We start from the raw sequence: 19,062 nt of genomic DNA on the forward strand, positions 1-19,062 counted from the left end.
CAGTCTATCCACCACTTTGGTCCAGACCGAAATATCAACAACTATTTAATAGACTGCTATGACCTTTTTACATTCATGGTCCCCAGAGGATGAATCCTAATGAGTTTAGTGATCCCCTGACTTTTCTTCTGGCACCACCATGAGGTTGAGGTTGCGGTTTGGGACTTTGGTGATCCCTTTAAGATTCCTTCCAGACATGTTTTAAGAAGTAAAAATACTATGGTTTTTCCACAGAAAAAAGTACAATGACCCCATCAAAACCCCTTAAAATGACTTCTCGTCCTTCTCCCTTATTGAAAAATACAGAATATATAAATATGCAAATATTGTTCATTTCCACACACAAGATGTCTCCTACTTCACTGAAAAGTCCGTTCTCAGTGTTTGTTCACTGGAGGCTTCAAGTTTCCACATCACACTTGTGTAAACTGTATACTGGACCATTATTGGCTCCAAACTAGTTGTGATGTCACAAATCATGCTCAGAGGTTCACACCTTAAACTCGTATTTTCAGTGAGAAACTTTCCTTCAGCAGATGCATGTGAAAACTTAGTGTCAAACTCTGCACATACATCATTCTGCACAGTGAAGCTCAAACATCCAACCGAAGGAAGAAGAAAAACACATTTTCGAGCGGAGGGGGACTTTAACTTTTCCTCTAGCACCATCATCAGGTAAAAACTTTATTTGAAAATTTGTCCTGTACTTTGGTTTATGGCCAAATACCTGCAAAACTATTGACATCCCCATCAGCTTCAGTTGTACTTTGTGTTTAGTAATAATTAGCAAATGTTAGCAAGCTAACACGCTAAACCACGATGGTGAACATGGTAAACATCAGCTATACATTGTGGACATAGTATTTAGCTTTTATTAAGCTTTAGAGTAGAAGGTAGCATCTATTTTAACTTTAAAAATTAAAACCTTTAAACATTTTACTTACATATCTTTGAAAGTTGTTTTCACCACTACATTTGAAAGGTGAAAATGGGTTCTTTTGAAAAACTAGCACTGGATTGAAGTAACATTTTTGTCAAAATTTGTGAGTCCATTCACATTTTAAAGAATTCACTGTGTTTAGGGAGGTCAAGATGAGACATTTCTCAGCTCATATAACTGTATAAAGACTGGCATTCACACATTCTGTCACTGCTGTATCAGCAATAAATAGTTAAAGATGTAACAACAGAGGTCATAAGGTCACGTCCTTGGATTGTAGCTTTAAAGTGATGGATGTCATTATGTAAAGGAAAACAGCCCAATTACAGGGTCAAAATATGCTCAACATTTCATAACAGATTAAGAACAGTATGCTAATTAATCATATATTATATATTAAGATCCAACTTTTAAGCTTTTCATTGGTCATTTGAAGAGCTTAAATAAATAATTTATCAGGAGGTGCTCTTGTTCCTTATCTGATAAAATGTGTTTACTATTTGGTTAAATCTAAATGAATGTGTTACCGCTCACACCCTAATTCACATGATGGAACCACATATAATTTCTCCACTGCAACGCAAACAGCTGTCAACAATAACTGGACATGAAAATAATTTTCAAGCATCTTTGTTTAACGTTCATAAAAATGTTTCAGATTATATTTACAGAACAAAACATATTTAGGGTCACAATGAATAATATTTTGAGGCCTGAATATATCATATCACATCATTCAGTTTTGGCAAATAAAGACTTCAGTTCAAAATACTAAACAATGTCTGTAGCCAATTTAAACTACATAAATAGTGTGTAGCACAAACACCGTTGAAACAACTTGACATAAACATCGGAATTTTCTGATATATTATTATAATGTAGAAAACTTGCAGTTTACATGTTGAAACAGAAATATGATACATGACTTTTTAGAATAATCTGTGGTTTATATCCATGAAGTGAGACACAGTCGAGTCTCATCGATGCCTATACACTTTAACTGAAATCTGAGTTCACTGTGATGTAAAATCAGCACACTGGTCAAATGAATATTACTTCTAGATTCAACAAACTGAGGCGTACCCAGTGACACATATAAAGCACAGCAGACAAGTTTTGCCAAAATGTCACCAGCAGCACAGCCAGATATTCCAGATGAAATAAATAGCACAGGCATATAAAAGTGAAATGAAATACAAGTAAAACACAGAGGTATAGGTAAGAAAGCGGATTCTTTTAGTCTTAAGTGTTGTTTACAAAAAGTATGAATTTGGAGTTTGAAAGTTGCACTATACAAGTGTGATTTAATCAAAACAAACCTCTAGCTCCATTTCATCTGCTGGGCTATACAGCTGGTCTCAGACCTGCTTTATTTACACTGAAGAGGACCTAAGAGTCATACATTAAGGTCAACTTAAAATTGAGAATCAAAAACCTAGAAGTCTTGTAATGAGAGAACGAAAAATAAAACCTCTGGGAGCCAAAAAACAAAAAACAAAAAAACAAGACGGGGCTTTTGATCTTCGGCACATCGCCTCCCATTGAGGGAGAAGAAAAATCTGTAACACTAGAACAGGTAACGACTGGTCGGCACGAAGATAAGCCGTCAGCTGAAGACGAGACGGGACAGTCAGTACTAGGTGGTCTTCACCAGGTCGTAGACGTGGATGTGGACATCATCATCATATTTGATGTAGTATACCGTGGGCTTAGCTGGAACCTGGTAGATGACCAATCCCGTCCTCTTCAGACCATTATCTGTGACGTACTCCACCTGTTTACCCACAAGGCTCTCCGGCTCCTCACCCGGCTTTCTGTCAGCTGGCAGCAGGTGTTTGTTTTCTGGATGAAGGACAGATAAACAATAAGATAAGGTAGAGAAAGACTGAATAAGACCAGCCAGCCAAAGTTTAAACATTTGTTAAAAACGCATGGATAAAGGATATACCTCATGATTTCCTATTTTTTTCTTGTTGTCAACAAATCTCACAGGCAGAGCCAAACCAGCAATGAACTGATCCTACTTTCAAGTACTGCGTGTGTAGTTTATACGGTGGTTTGTTTAGAAACAGCTCCAAAGAGTAATACCAGTCTCAGAAGAGAAGTTCCTTGTAGAGCAGGCGCCACTACACCTGCACAGGAATGCAGTTCTGTTTACAGAGCTTCGCTAGCTTGTTGTGCTACATACCACAACCTCTTGACTTTAGACTGAACTTCTTTGAGAAATTTAAAATGAAGTACAAAGTCAAGAGCTTGTGATGTGTAGCACAACAAGCTAGAAAAGCTATGTAAACTAAACCGCATTCTCACGCATGCACAGTGGCATCTGCTGTACAAGGAACTACTCTTGCGAGAGCGCCAATCTTATCGTTGTTATTACTCTTTGGAGCTGTTTCTAAACAAACCACCGTATACACTACACACACACACAGTACTTGTAAGTAGGATCAGTTCATTGCTGGTTTGGCTCTGCCTGTGAGATTTGTTAGTTAGTTTTTGGAGCCGTTCCTAAACAAACTATCGTGATCACAATCTTCATGAGGAAGCATGTCACAGCAGTGTGGCACACTGATGAGTTTTTAATAGTTTTTGGACAACAACAGAGGCTTATGGCACAGAGGAATATGATAAATAAGGCTTTGGATACACATACAATGTAAGTATTGTATGTAAGATGAATTCATTGTTGGTTTGACTCTGCGCATGAGATTTGTTGACTATAAGAAAAATACAGAAAATGCCAGCCAAATCCTTTAAGGTAGTAAATCATCTACAGTATGCTTGCCCCAGTTTATATAAGCGTTTAGCCTAGTTTCCTCCAAGATAGTACTAGTCTCTTTGTGATAAGACTTGAGTGCCCGTTCGAAAAAGGATTCTTACTTTTAAATAAAGCAGAAACAAGGCAGAGACACTGAAGTGTTTTAATACTGACTATGTAAATTTGTCATGTTCTCTTCCTCCCACCTTTCCAGGAGCATCTGACATATGAAACATTGATGGTTTTATGCGCATAAACAATAAAGCTCTATATATGGTACCTGACTCAGGCAGCACACGTAGATCTCCGTCCTTGTAATCGTCCCACAGCTGGTACATGTACAGCACTGGGTCCTTCTCGTAGGTGATATAATACCAGTGGGTCATGATGGGGGCTCGGGACAGCACCATGCCTCGCCACTCGTTTTTCTCACCGTCCTCCTTTTCAAACAGATGTTCCACAGCTCGGCCCACCAGCTCCTCTGCCCCAGGAGGCACCTTGATCTTATTATTCACTGCGGGAAGGACAAGACACTTTGATACGCCTATTAACCAGACTTTTTTTTTATAGATCCCAGATGATAAAGCATACTGGGACATTCAAATATTATTATCTGACACTGCAGACAAAGCACCAATAAAATCTGCAAAAATCCTTGACAGACAATCAGTTGTGCTTAGTTCAGTTCTTTATCATATTAGACATTCTTCAAAAGTATCATAATAAAAATTATTGACTCATGTATTAGATATAATTAGTGTCTCAAGACTCAAGTGTTTCTATAACCAATTACTTTAATAAAAAATGATTCAACATACAGTTTAGTTTAAGTTTTTACATTGCAGGCATATCTGGTAAAAAGTCTAAATATATCCATGATTAGAGATGGATGCTGTGACACTCACCGACTTTCTCTGACAACACCTGGAGGTTGGACACCCGATTGTCTTTGAACAGCTCGATGCCATAGACGCAGTCAAAGCCATCGTATTTGACCATGTAGAGGGAGCTGTTAACGGTTAAGCGCTCCAGGACCGTGCCTTTCCACTTGGTAACGTTACCCTTCTCCCTCCAGGTATGCTGGATCCTGCGGCCAAGCAGGTTGTCAGGATCTGGGCTCAGGGTTGACGCCGAACTCTCACTCAGCTCTTCACTGCTACGCTTCCTGTGAGCATATTAGTATTAAAATGAGTTGGAGATCTACAGTATGATGATCTTTTTTGAGTTACAGATAAACAAATTTCTGTCATAGGTACTACTAATGAAGACTTTAGTGATTCTAGACAAGCCATTATTAATATGAACATGGCAGGGTAACTTCACAAGTGTTGTCTTCTAACTGTAGCGCAGACAGGTCGGTGCTAGACATTCATTGTGAATAGAGCTACAACGACAATCAATTAGTCGATCAACAGAAAAGTAATTGTCAACTATTCTGACAACTGAATAATTGTTTTAGTCATTTAAGCAAGAATGATAAACATTTGTTGGTTGCAGCTTCTCAAATGTGAGGATTTTAGATTTTTCTGTGTTATACATGACAGTTAACTAAATGTCTTTGGGATTAGGACCATTGTTCAGACAAAACAAGAAATTTGAAGACATTGCGATGGACTAATTTTTCACTATTATCTTACATTTTATAGACAATGCTATCAGCCATATGCCAATCAGCAGATTAATTGATTCCAAAGAACTGGTCACAACATGGTGTAAATGGCATTACAAAAAAATCTATTCAATGAAATATGAATGTTTTAAGGCAGTTTGACACCACTGGGGCTGAGGTTAAATTTAAGAGGGATGCTGGAAACTTTAGGATTAAAGTTGTTAATAGAAGTTATTAGCTTTGTAGGGGGTTTGTTTACAGAGCAGATTACTATGTGTTCCTGCTGGTGGTGGATCATAGATAAGTATACTGAGGTTCACTGTAATGTACTGTAGGTAAGACTGGCTTGGTGAGCCTACCTGCCCCGTTTCTTTGACATGTTTCCATAAATTCACACAACCCTGTGAAACACAAAAGACACTCAGTTAGTGATAATGACAGGACCCTTCACTCCTCACTAACTTCACATCTTAATAAAAATATTTTAACAGTACTAAGATCCACACTTAGTTCTGTACCAAGCGGGTCTGCTGCCCTGAACTCAATCAACCACAGTAATGCAAATTAGCCAACAGACCCGCATTACCGGATGTAAACAACAAAACTGCGACAAGCCCAATGCTACTGCTAACTAGCATAGCTCGATGCTAACACAGACTACAGGTTATATATTTACACAGCTAACTATATGGCTAATAAATGTCTAACTTCACCGAGGCTAGCTGAATAAATGTCAACGAGTCGAGTGTCGTCGAAAATGTGTTGCAACAGTCTGTCTTAAAATAGTAGGTAGCCATGTAGCTTAATAACATTAATGAGTCCTTTCAGTCTCTGTTTACCTTAAATGAGTCACAATTCTGAGAATTTGGCTCCTGCATTTCTACACATAAGCTAACTGAACAAAAGGAAATGCATCGCCATGTAAGCGCTGATTTTGCACCCTGGTTGAAACTGAAATTAACGGGTAAAATAAGGACTGACTTTAAGAAATTAATTTACATTTTTAATGTGCTCGATAAGCTCAATAGGCGGAAGCCGCCGGAATAAACTGTTTGCCCTACCTGATCAATAATTTCACATGTGTTTGTCTTTGCAGAGCAGATTCCACCACCTAACGTAGGCTAAATACACGGAAACGACCCTGATGTGGACTACAACTACCAGAAGGACGTCAGAGCTCTCAAAGCATTCTGGGACTTGAAGTCAGTTTCATGTATTTCCTGTCAATTTAGTTCAACCACTAACAACTAAGGTGCAAAGTGACCACGTTTACATAGTCCTGTGTTTAATGTATACATGTTATATTATGAATTACTTGATATTCATATTAACAATATTTTTTCCCTTTTCGTTGTTTGTAATTATGTTGAAGCAACGAAAGTTTTAAAACTACATTCCCCATCATTCACCACATGTTAATGCCACTGTTTGTTTGTTTTTTAAGTTTAATCGTTGACTACTGCAAATTTCCACTATTTTTTTTATCCCCTTAACACCAAAATAAAAATATTACAGTCACAGACAGAGCTAGAGGAAGCAAGTTTTAAAAAGCAAGTTATTGAAGGTAATCAATATAGCCTAGCTCGGCTAAAATGTTTTTTTTCTTCTTTTAAATGAAATTTTAAGTTTAAATTACATTCCTCTAACACTTTTTAATCTGATGTAGGTTATAACCCCTCAATGTGTATCTTTATTGAACACTAAAAGCCAATTTATGAATTTAAAATAATTATTTTAGCTTAAAATCACACAATTGATATGGGTTTTGCGGTAGCCAATATGGGCAGAATAGCTAAACTGCTAAAGTGTATATATACACCATAAGAAGTACTTTCATATCAACAACATTTTGACTGTTTGCTATCAAGACAGAGCACTGAAAAAAGGAAGGTGGGTGGTTTTTTTTAGGCTGAAATGCTAATATCTGCCACAAGATGTCACACTAAACACAAACTCTCTGCCACTGGCTCTATTAAAAGACTTGAGATGATGGAATGACTAGTGTAGAGAGTGAAAGATGCAGTACCCTTGGGTGCTTGTCTGACAGCTTTTTCAGGGTGAAAGCTTTTGCTTTTATCTTGTGCCAAACCACCTGCGTGTGTATGACTCACCTGAAGTGAATAAATAGAGTGCATAAACCTTCACCTCCTGTCAGCAGTGATTATACACACATCCTAAATTAATGATGGTTCCATTCCTTAAAAAAAACTTTATCATTCCATTCATTCACGTTTATTTCTCTCTTGTTGGTGTGAAATGTCAATTCTCTGACATACTAATACCCATTTACCAAACATTACACATATTCTATGACCAAACTGAACAGCACAGTATGATGCATTTGCCTGCAGCCCATTTTTGAAAACAATTAAGTATAAATATAAATGGCTTGCCAATGAATTAACAATCCAAACAGTCTGTTTTGATATTTACTATCATTTATATGATCAGGATCAGAGCTGCAGCTACTATTAAGGACATTAAGGTCATGTCCTCTGTATTTTCCTGGGAATTTAGAAGTACATTTTACAATTACAAAATTACACATTGTGGGTATTTCATAGGCTGATTTCAATATTGTTAGACTTATTGTATTCAAATTTGAAAACTCTTGATCCAAATAGAAATAAAGAATTTAGTACCCAGAAATGTATTCCTGGCAATGTGGCAAAGGTTCAGAAACTGTATTTTGACCTTCACACTTTCACAGAGAGTATAATTCAATAGTTAAGTGTAATTTTAAGTAAATACAATTGGTTTTTAAAAACACAAAATATGAACCGATTAGAAAAAAATGTAGACCTTTTTAGTGTATGGTCCAAATTTTCTGAGGCGAATGAAAGGGGTTTTAGGGGGCACGTGTGCTGATGATCTCGGTGTTTAAAATCCTTGCTGTGGTTCTGATCATAATTTATATCTGCCTTAAAAAAGTTGAGTGAACTACTCTGCAGATACAGACGGAAATGCTGTGAGCTGTGAGTCAGTGTTGTTGCGCTGTAAGCTGACAGCCTTCATGAGAATGCCAGTGTTGTATCGACACAAAGCTGTCCGGCATCCAAGGTTGCCTCTCTTGTCCTTGTTGTTGTCACAGCAACAGAAAAGACCTGGATGTTGGAGAACCTGACTGGCTTCTTCTTTTTGTTACATTTAGTCCCAAGATGCCATACAGTAGGCGTTCAGTAAATCAGTAGAGGTCACTCAGTTTTCAGGGCAAAAGCAAGTATGGAGCGAACCTGCAACTCAGCACATCTCAAACCCAGCAGTCACATCTTCGCCACTCAAATGTGTTGATTTAAACTGAGTGTGTTGCTGTTTCTCAGCCACAAGGCCCCAAAATATGTTCACTCATCTGTCTGACTGACATCTTCCGATGCTCGTCTCTTGCAGTTTTCTCCAACGCTGCCATCTGAGGAGGGGAGCCCACAGCGGCCCTCTCTCCCTTGGGATACCGTGAGAATACCGTCTCCAAAAATAGAGGTCTCCTCCTCTCCTTCCAACCAGCTCCTCCAGGTATCTGTCACTTACATTTTTTATGACTGGATGGAAGAAACACAGATTATCCACACACTCATCCACATAAATGATCTCCCACTGAGAAGTGCTGTTGATGGTTTTTGTCAAGTATTGCAGGGAGATTGCATAGTAGACTCATAAAGTCAGCCCAAGGTTAGTGTGTGTGTGTGTGTGTTTGGCCATTGATTAGATATCTCTATTATTAGCAACATCCCTATGCAACCTGAACTATGATAGCTTTAGAGGGATGGCATATCATGGCTGTATCATGCGTCTACAGCTGAATTGAACTTGACTGTTATGTGTGTGTGTGTGTGTGTGTGTGTGTGTGTGTGTGTGTGTATGTGTGTGTGTGTGTGTGTGTGTGTGTGTGTGTGTGTGTGTGTGTGTGTGTGTGTGTGTGTGAAGAAGGGTGTTGGAGCTAAAAGTGAAGTGTGCTGCTGATGACTGTTTTCAGCAGCTTTAATTAGCAGGCTTCTGTCTCCGTCTGGATCACAGCTCACCTTTCCTCTCTGAGGATAAAATAGCAATTATGAACATGTTTGGCAAAATCTTATGAGCCAAATCAAGACCAAACATGAGGATAGAGTATCTTGAGTATTTCAATTTGATTTGTAAAGAGTTTCCAGAGACTGTAAGGCCACTAGATATAAAGCAACACTTGAACACGTGCATTTAGCTGGTTATTCCTGTGTTTTCTTAATGTTTTGGTGAAAGCTAATTCCCCTTCAGTGCTGAGACTATTTTCACATGTTTAACACAGTTTTCAAACAATACTTTGGCTGCATATTTCCCAGAAGAAATGTCATCTATGTAGAAGTGTGGAAATATATTTTCTTCACAGTTAGGTTTGAGATTCACAGGGGGGCACACCTGCCTTTGGCTTGTGGTAGCCCATCTTCATATACTTAGCCCAATAAATTCAAATCCCCAAAGACCAAATTCAGCGTTTCTAGTGAGAGAATGAATCACCTTTGGATTCCATGCGCATAAATTAATCTTGGAGTATATGTGATGATGAAGTGCTGCATCGTCAGGTTGACAGTTGGGGTCTCCCTGAGGTGTTTTTCTCACCTGTTCTTCAACTCATCCACAGCTAACACACGAACATGCGTGCCAACAAGATTTACTGGTTTACTTTTACTTCATGGACGTTGGAGTGTTTGGTGTTTCCAGTTTCCAGTGTCAGTAGGCTGTCTTGAATAACAATTATTGATGCTACAAAGTATGAATAAAGTACCTCCAAAATAACACCAACTGCATAATTAGCAATTATCCTTTCTGACAGCTAAAGGTAGCCGTAGCATCTGTCATCCAGCACTTACCCATAACACTAAATGTTTCAATGTAATTATATCATGTCGGTGTGATAATAAGTAAATCCTCTCATTAATTGGGTCTTAGGATTGTGTAGCTCTTGCTGTCACAGCTAATTGACCCCAAGAATGAGGTGGAGTAGATCTGCCTTCATTTATGCACAACTCTAATTAACACTAGAACCAGAAAGGAATGCAAGCACGTGTGTGTGTGTGTGTGTGTGTGTGTGTGTGTGTGTGTGTGTGTGTGTGTGTGTGTGTGTGAGAGTGAGTGTGGGTGGGCGTGTGTGTGTGTTCTTGTACCCCTGTGTGTGACATTGAATCTCTTGACCCCAATCAACTGAGCCAGGCCATTTAGAAAAATCTTTAAGAAGCATACATGTAGAGCACTGTACATCATGGTTTAATAATACACACTCTTTTCATATTATATACTATAGTATTTGGTAGTTGTGTCATACATATTATACTTACACTAACCAAAGTCCTTTGTATATGCTAGTCTAGTACCACACATTAAAGCCTTTAGTATATATGTTATAAATCCATGGTTCCCTTCCTTGTTTGTCCGATGTACCACCACAGCTCTATCAGATGGAGTTAGGTTCCAAGTCTTCATACGATTGTTTAATAGTATTTCATTCTAGAGGAAACACAGTGGCCATAGTGGATTTGTGGCCAGATATAGTGATTGTGTGGAGCTGTTGATGGCTTGTGGGTCTTTTTTCTTTTTCTCAGTAGGTTTGGTAATTGGTTTGGTAATTCATACTACAACCACATAGAGTGGCAGAAGCAGGACGTTTCAGCCATTAATCTGTTACTCTTAGCTATCCATGTAGACTTTACTGCTTGTTTGTGAACACCACTTTGTGTAAAAGTGTTACAACTCACTCAGGTAAGCGGGAAACTGAAGCGTGTGATGTGCAGTCGGCCTTAAACCTGCAATAACTTATTTTTATGAGAGCAGTCAGACTAAACCAAAACAGAAAGTTAAAGTTGCAGGTTAGAAAATCACAAAAAAGATCTGAAAGATGCTAAAAATGCACCGTTGAGCTGTGGGGAAATGCTGTGTCAGGTGATATTTCTCTGTGGATTTGTTACTATGAGCAACCTCTTTCCCACACAAGTAGTCATCTGATTCATTGTTTCAGAAATATTGATTATACTGTAGCACTTTAAGATCAGCAACACACCTATTTGTAATATTTTTTTTGTTTTCCTCCTCAAAAACACAAATATGTGGATATATAATTTTTTAAAACTAAAATCAGAATTTATATTTTTTCAGCTTAGCTGAGTCACTCCACAATCTTTCCAGGTACCACATGGCAATTGTACGTACATATCACACAAAAAACATATATATGTGGCACCAAAGTGAACATTTTTGTTATAATATTGTAGACTTTATATTGTTTACTGATTGTTTTTGATTTTTTAAAAATCAGAATGTTTAAAATGAATGGAAATGAAGCTGGTCACATTGGATTTTCTGGAAAAAATCTGCTTTTTCAAATTGACTTGAAGGTCCATTTACTTGCGTCTATTATCCCAAGTGACTGATGTAAATGGGAAGGGTGTAGCGTCTTGCTCAAGGACACTTCGACAGGAATCTGTGTTATTGAAGGACAGAGTAGCTTTGGTGGAGATGCAATCTGACACTGTCTGCTTACGGGACAGCCTCATTCACTGTGAGGCAGCCGCCTCAGAGGACACAGACGTGTCTCCTTTTACTCCTCACACGTTAAACAATTTGAGCTTTGTGTTCCCCCACTGAGATAATAAACAGTGTTGAATATATTGATCACTGCACCTTCCAGTGCTACTGCATCAAATGTTGATTCCACTTCATTTTGGGTAACAGTGCCGTGTTACTCTCCGTAGTCTCTCCTGCAGACCTCAGGACTCCTAGTGGACTCTCTGTGTCTGCCCACGCTTTCTCTCCCTTGTTCTTCAATCCTTTAATCTCTGCATAAACCCACTCTGACTTTATAGCCCTGAGTCATACTGTATCACAACAGACTCCTCTCCTCTCCTCTCCTCTCCTCTCCTCTCCTCTCCTCTCCTCTCCTCTCCCCTGTTTCTGCAGGTATATTTTAGGGTTTTCACAGCGTTTCACGATGTGTGTGTTCTTCTTGTCACCGCTACACAGACAGCAGGGGGTGCTGCTCAGTCGATTGATTGCTGATTCCATAGGAGCTCAGCTGTGTGTGTGTCTAGGGTTGTATTATGTGTGTGGGCAGTAGTGTTGCTTTTCTGCTGATATACTAATATGTAGATAGTAACTACACCAGAAAACATTCAGATATTTAACAAATGAACAAATTGTTTTTTGAATATTGCAGCTGGCATGATTGGAGTATTTAGAAAATCATCAGCTAATTATTAATATAATAAATAACTAATGTATTTTAAAGTATTTAAATCTCAGAAAACAAAACACAAATGATCACAAAATTCACAAAGAGCAGAGTAAAGCTGAAACAATGGAAGAAGTATTCTGATCTCTTAATTGAGTGAATGTTGAAATACTGAAATGTAAAAATACTCAACAGCAATTCTGCATTCAAAATCTCACTTAAAGTATGTAAGTTTAACAGCAAAATGTACTTAAAGTATCAAAAGTACTCATGCTGCAGAAAGGTCCCTCAGTGTTATACTAATATAAATAATATATATTTATTATAATTTCTGATCAATTACCCTGTGAGCAGCGTAACTTCTAACTAAAGCTGTTCAAATAAATATAGTGGGGGTAAAAAGTACAACATTTTTCTCTAAAATGTGAGGTATTAAATGGAAATACTCAAGTTAAGTAGCCGCAGTGAAAAATATTTTTCTCTTATTGTCACCTGACTGTGATGTTGTGACTGTGAAAGCTGTTTTCAAATTAATCTGGTGAATGAGGAAAGTTTCACTGTGCTCACCAAAAATCTGAGTTTAAGACATGAACCTACGAGCAGGTTTTGTGACATCACAACTAGTTTGGAGCCAATCATGCGCTGGTATGCAACTTACACAAGTGTGATGTGGAAACTTCAGCCTCCAGTGCACACACACTGAAAATAACGTTATAGTGAAGTAGGAGACATTTTGTTCCAGCAGTTAAACTTTTGAAGTCAACAATATTTGCATATTCATAGTTTCTGGAAGTTTTAATGAGGAGGAAATAGTAGATGTAATTTTAAGAATTTTTAACTAGTTAACTACTCTTTTTTGTGGAAAAGCAATTTCAGACAAAACATTTTTATTCAAAGCAGAGTATTTTTATATAACTTCAAACATGTCTGGAGGGGATCTTTAAAATTGTGCTTATGTGCAGTATATGAGTAAGGGTACTTAGCTACTTTAAATTAATGTAAAGTAATATTTAAAGTATTATAACTGCATGAAACGACCATTGTTACTGAGTTGAATAAACATAAGCCATAGTTGTACAGCATGTACAGTAGTATAAATGTCTGTCCCTGACTGACTGAGTGAGTCACTGACTGAGTGATGAAGTTAACTTCATTAGTCAACTGACCGATACTCACCTCGGCCGGGTGTCGCCACGTGTCGCCACTTCCTGTATCCATTGTTTGAAATTAAAGGCCCTCTAGTGTTTCATACACAGTCCAGCCATGTAATAGGTTTTGACCTAGTGTTGTTTCCTCCCAATATGCTGCTGTTGTTATATAGTCACTATACTTGGCAAGTACTACTATAAATATAATCCATCTTGACCAATCAAATAAATGCTTTCTGCCCACTGAGCAGTGTAATAGATAGGATTATCAAGCTTTGCCAATCACCGATTTGCACACACTAATTTCTGCTCCAGAGGGCTGCGGCTTTCCAGTAAGTGGAGCATGTGAGTCTGATTTTTATACGGAGTCAGAGGTTTTATAGCTGCAGCACAACATATGGGAAGACATGACCATTGGGGGCAAATTTCATAGCATCCCCATGCGCATGTTGTGGAAACAAAGTGCAGATATGCGCAATAGCAATGTGGTGAGCTCTACAAAATGCCATCTGTGGCCAGAGGCTGTGACTGTTAAAACGGCATTAAATCTTCAACCTTCTTCTTCTTAATAGTGAATACTTACCGAAACCTGCAACAGTGTGAAGCCCATTTGTGACAATACTGTTCATTGAAAACATGTCAAACACTTACATGTCATCATCTGACTGCAAGGCCTCCAATCTCTTGCTTTAGATTTAAATAGGTGAATTTGTATTTTCCCGTTTACTGCGATCTGGTTTGATTTCATGAGTCCGTATGATGAAAGCACTGCTGATAACGATACCGCAGGGTAGCTGTGGAGTAACAACATGCCTCATCCTCTTTCCTGCACCCATCGTTCTCTTTGGCTGTCTGTGTGTGTGTGTGTGTGTGTGTGTGTGTGTGTGTGTGTGTGTGAGAGAGAGAGAGAGAGTGAGTGTTTGGTGGTGACGGTGGCAGTAGGGTGGGGTGGGGACAAGCTGTGTGTCTTGGTGTGGGGCTTGTGGGTGAGGAAGAGACAGCGGGAGAAAGAGAGCTGGTCTGCAGCTTTACTCTTCCTGTGACTCAGCAATTTCAGAGATTCATTTTGTAAATAATCCCCGCTTCTCATTTCTGTTCCCTCCACTCCTTATCCCCTTTGCCCTTTTCACACTCCATCACCAGCTCTTCCCCTCGCTCCCAATATTCATTGATGCCTCATTACTTAATTGCTTTTGTATATAAAAATAACATCTCATCATTATAATGAATCTAAATTAGAGAAAAGGGAGACGGAACATTTGAAAACTCATCATACAACCATTGTCTTATTATCGCTTCTGTTACTAGAAAAGTGATTGAGATGGGAAACATAATCTGGTAAAATAAAAAATAAAAAAAAGAGGAAAGGCATTATTTAAATTCTGGTGGTTTGCGGTGGGATCTTCAGCTGAATACCCATCACTGACAGCCCTCATCTGTTTAGTGCAGAGAGAGACGTCAGAGGCACTTTGCTGAAAGCAGAGAGAGACGCAGGGACAGAAATAGACCATACTGGGATATCTGAGGAGAGGAGGAGAAGGGAGAGGCCTGGGGTATTCTGCCATCCGAGATAACACCGACTCTCCAGCATGGTGGGGTGGAGAATTAATGCCAAGAGAGACAATGAGGAGCATGAGTGTGCTCTGGGTCATGCAGTGAACTTGTGCGTGTGTCTGCTCTGAGACACGAGGTGGTCGAATCAGCGGAGGCCTGAAAGAAGACAGAGGGAGGAAGAAGAAAGGAAATGAGCTTCCATTTCAACCCTATTAGATTAGGAAGAGAGTCATGGGGACACTGGAGAACATTTGTAATGCAAGAGCAAATGCGTATAAAATGTAAACTCAGCAGTGGATGTTGATCATTTTTCTCATCGGCCCATTATGTATCAATTAACAGCACATTTTAGTTTAAAGCACTGACTGCTAGGCTGATAATGACTTACATTTTAATTTCACATCATTATTCAGTCTGATATGAGAACTAATTTCTGTCAGGGGAGGCAGTGACTGACAAACAGTAACCATCTACTCAATGTCATTTTCAGGCAACACAGACATGGCAACAGTTAGAGGATCCTTTAATGCTGTAGCCAAGATTGTAAAAATACTGACGTCAAGTCCCCTCTGCCATTCCAAGTAAAGTCATATTCATTATTTTTTAATTATTTGGATTTTTTTTTAACATTTTATTCATTCAGTTAAATGTTCATATTGTATATAACGCTTCCTTCACATGGCGGAAGGAATAAGGTGGGCAAACAAATGAGAGAATCCTATATTGTGTTATTTGTTGGCTTAAAAGTAGTCATATTCTAATTTTATTGAGTATAAAACAACTAGAATCAGCCTATCAGTGTTAAATTTTAATTGTAAGATATAAACTTCCTACAGAATGTTAAAAGCTAATTGTCCTTGGCATCCTAATTGGTAGCTATGGTCCTGATAGCAGTTGTTGGTTTCTAACTTAGAAAAGATGCAGATGTAAGAGTTGTTATTTTTGTCAACTTTCAGCAAGCTGTACACGCTGCGTAAATCTCATCTCCTGCTTTTGTGCCCATTTTCCCTCCATAGTTTTCCTGGCTCTGGCACAGGAAAGTGACCGCTCTTAATCCTGCCTACAAAGCTCCGGATACTGAGTCAGAGGTCTAGAACTTGATGCAAGAACTCGTCACGACAACATTAGTGACTTTTCATGACGACACCTGACCTGTTAACCAGGGCTCACGCGCCCACCTGATATCCTCAGACTGCAAATTACGTCTCTCGACATTTTAGTCCAAAATCAGTGGGATTCTCACGTCAGCCACGTCAGACTGCAGGGTCACTGGTTTGACTTTTACTCAAAACTCACTGTGCCCAGACCTCACTCCCACTCATTTCCATTACTCACCACTTATTTATACTGGTTTCACTTATCATATGAAGGCCAGAACTGATTGAAGCCACATTATTAACATGTGCACAGATGACATAGGTTACAGCGCATGTTCAAAAAAGCCGAAGTTGAGATAATTTCTTCAGTCAACTTTGTCCTGAGCAGTGGGGTCACCCAAAGGATGAAAGGACCATATCTTTTTTATTGCATCTGCGACCTCCCTCTGTTACAGTGCACTTCTTCTTTCTTGCTACCAGACTTGTTTTCCGTCTGGCCCTGTAGATAATTAGTTGAAATCATTCTTTATTTTTCCAGGTACAAATGATGCTGTTCACCTTTCCGATGATACAGGTCACATTCATTCAGATAAACCCTTGTAATTACATATCAGAATTATCATAATTATAATTCAGTGTGCAGGGAGATCCTCTGAATTATCCGAGGAAATCTGAGCAGGGTATTGACTCACATATAAATTCAAAGAATATGCAATCATTGAAAATAAGTTTGTTATTTTACATGTGAAGAAGTGAATATTGTCTAATGCACAACGTGGGGGGATTAATTCATTCAAAGGAAGGTGGTGAACTCTCTCACACTGTCCACACCAGGTTTATTGAAAAAGCAACATTTCAGTCTAAGACCATCACCAGGTATTAAACTCCCAATATGAAACATCTTACTCCAGTCACAGGTTCCTGCAATCTATCAAAATGGAATAAAATCACAAGCACCTGAGACCCGGACAGGCAATTATTTATCAACGAGTGAAGTTTAAACAGGCGAAGTGGTTGGAAGTCTGAGCATACATGGGAACACGTTAAATTTCCAATTTCTCTTATGAAAACTGGAGCAGAGCTTTTCAGGCAGGACACTTAGGTCATGTGTGTATTATCTATCATTATTTATATATCAAAATCACTGGCTCATGCTTCTTGGCTACCAGCTGACAAGTAACATCCAATCATGTTTATTCAGATGTACGACACGGCCATCATGACCTGACACTCTGCTGATTCACTCATGCTAACACCTTTTGCTGCTACAGCTCCTTCCTCCACCTTAACCTCCTCGTTATGTGCTATATTTTTTGTATTATTCATTTAAGGAGGATGTATCATGCACATTTTCAGGTCTATATTTATATTCCTGGGCCCTACTGGAATATCTTTGCATGATTTACAATTTTAAAAAACTCCTTATTTATGTTATACTGGCCGTTAATTCATGCAGCCCCTCAGTTTTAGCTCCTGTCTCTTTAAGGCCCCCCTCCCGATGAGCCCACTCTGCTCTGATTGGCCAGCTTTTGGAGGTTGCATCTCGGCCAACTTCCGACGGTTCCAGAGGCTACATAAACAAACAAGAGTAGTAGGATTTCATTCACTTATTTATCTCATTCTTTACTTGAAATGGAAACATCTGTACATGTTCAAGCCTGAATCCGATGCGAAATATGCGAGTGGACAACGTGAACAACCTTTGGAACATCCTTAGCAACAAAGGCTACAACAACAGAAAGCCATTTGTGGGCATGGGCAAACAATCTGACGTCATCACGAAGAAGTAGAGGTAACATTGCAAACAAAGCGTTAAGAAGCCCTGGCTTCAGCTTGCTCTTAAAGTTTTTGAACTTTGACCATGTTTAACATAGATATCCAACATCATAAGAGTATCAAAATAACTCCTCTTTAACTAAGATTTCACTGTATGCATTTGTCAAGAGGGGATTTGTCCTCCAGCTGAATCCTCATGAAACCATAATCCAATGTGGACAATGAAAATAACATGAAAAAGCAAAATTGTGCCTTAAAAGCAACAGGAAACACTCAACTCCAGTCGCCTCCTATTTTCACGCGTCCTTTAGCAAAACAGCTGATTCTCTAACACTGTGTTTGATTGTGGAAGCTCACACATCTAAGATTGTTTGGCTGTAAATAATACACACTCCTGTAAAAGACCAATGCTTCCTTGAAATAAATAAAGATAAATATGCCACGTCATGCTGAGAACAAACAGATAGACACTACGGCATACAGGCTCATTAGATGCTATGCTGAGCACACAGCCGAGCCTTTCTGTGCTTTTTTATTGCATTTGTTCGTCTTAGCAGGACTTACCCGAGGTCTGTTTGTTCCCAGGTGAGACAGAGAGATGAGGGTACTGTTAGGACCCAGGGGTGCTCTGTGCAGAGTTGATGGATGCTGGTGGGATTTCTCTATCCTCCTGACAATTACCGTCACTGCTGTTCTCCCCCTCACACCCAGAAACAATGGCCTGCTTGAGATGCCTTAGCACACAGTCATCAATCTTTTCTAAGGCCACTTTAAATCACTATTGGAGATTATGTTTCTGCACAAAGTGCTGGATTACACTAGAAATGCAAGACCCCACAGCAGTATATTAGTGATTATGGTCACATAGCCAAACACAATGACGGAGCAGAACAGACTGGCCCTTAGGTTAATGCTCGACAAGAGCAAAAAGCCCCGCACAGCCGGAATTAAATAGCTCTGTTAAAGGGTCACAGCAACAAATAGTTTATCT

The 19,062-nt window shown here is 38.9% G+C and overlaps 1 protein-coding gene and 1 long non-coding RNA gene across 3 annotated transcripts; one reads left to right on the plus strand and one right to left on the minus strand.

Moving 5' to 3' along the window:
• Positions 1–1,554: 1,554 nt before the first annotated feature.
• On the minus strand, positions 1,555–6,456 carry LOC121909331 (spindlin-Z-like). Of its 2 annotated transcripts, none has more exons than XM_042429834.1 (5): positions 6,369–6,456; positions 5,667–5,708; positions 4,604–4,863; positions 3,979–4,212; positions 1,555–2,782 (listed from the first exon to the last, which is right to left on the minus strand). In XM_042429834.1, exons 2-5 carry the CDS (start codon positions 5,684–5,686, stop codon positions 2,577–2,579), a joined length of 720 nt encoding a protein of 239 aa, XP_042285768.1. In that variant the 5' UTR covers positions 5,687–5,708; positions 6,369–6,456; the 3' UTR covers positions 1,555–2,576. The 2 variants fall into 2 exon arrangements, with proteins under 2 accessions (XP_042285768.1, XP_042285769.1); XM_042429835.1 differs by lacking the exon at positions 6,369–6,456 and adding an exon at positions 6,147–6,345.
• On the plus strand, positions 6,434–16,838 carry LOC121909332. The gene is made up of 4 exons (XR_006099412.1): positions 6,434–6,509; positions 8,695–8,817; positions 15,689–15,779; positions 16,215–16,838. It is a non-coding gene; the product is annotated as an uncharacterized LOC121909332 (long non-coding RNA).
• The last annotated feature ends 2,224 nt before the right edge of the window (positions 16,839–19,062 follow it).

This window comes from Thunnus maccoyii, chromosome 12, assembly GCF_910596095.1.
Source record: "Thunnus maccoyii chromosome 12, fThuMac1.1, whole genome shotgun sequence".
NCBI classification, from domain to species: Eukaryota; Metazoa; Chordata; class Actinopteri; order Scombriformes; family Scombridae; genus Thunnus; species Thunnus maccoyii.

Coding starts and splice junctions, on each gene's coding strand:
- LOC121909331 (XM_042429834.1), bottom strand. CDS start 5,686: ATGTCAAAGAAACGGGGCAG. Junction 4,864..5,666: donor ATGTCAAAGAAACGGGGCAG/GTAGGCTCACCA, acceptor ATATGCTCACAG/GAAGCGTAGCAGTGAAGAGC. Junction 2,783..3,978: donor ACGTGTGCTGCCTGAGTCAG/GTACCATATATA, acceptor TCCTTCATCCAG/AAAACAAACACCTGCTGCCA.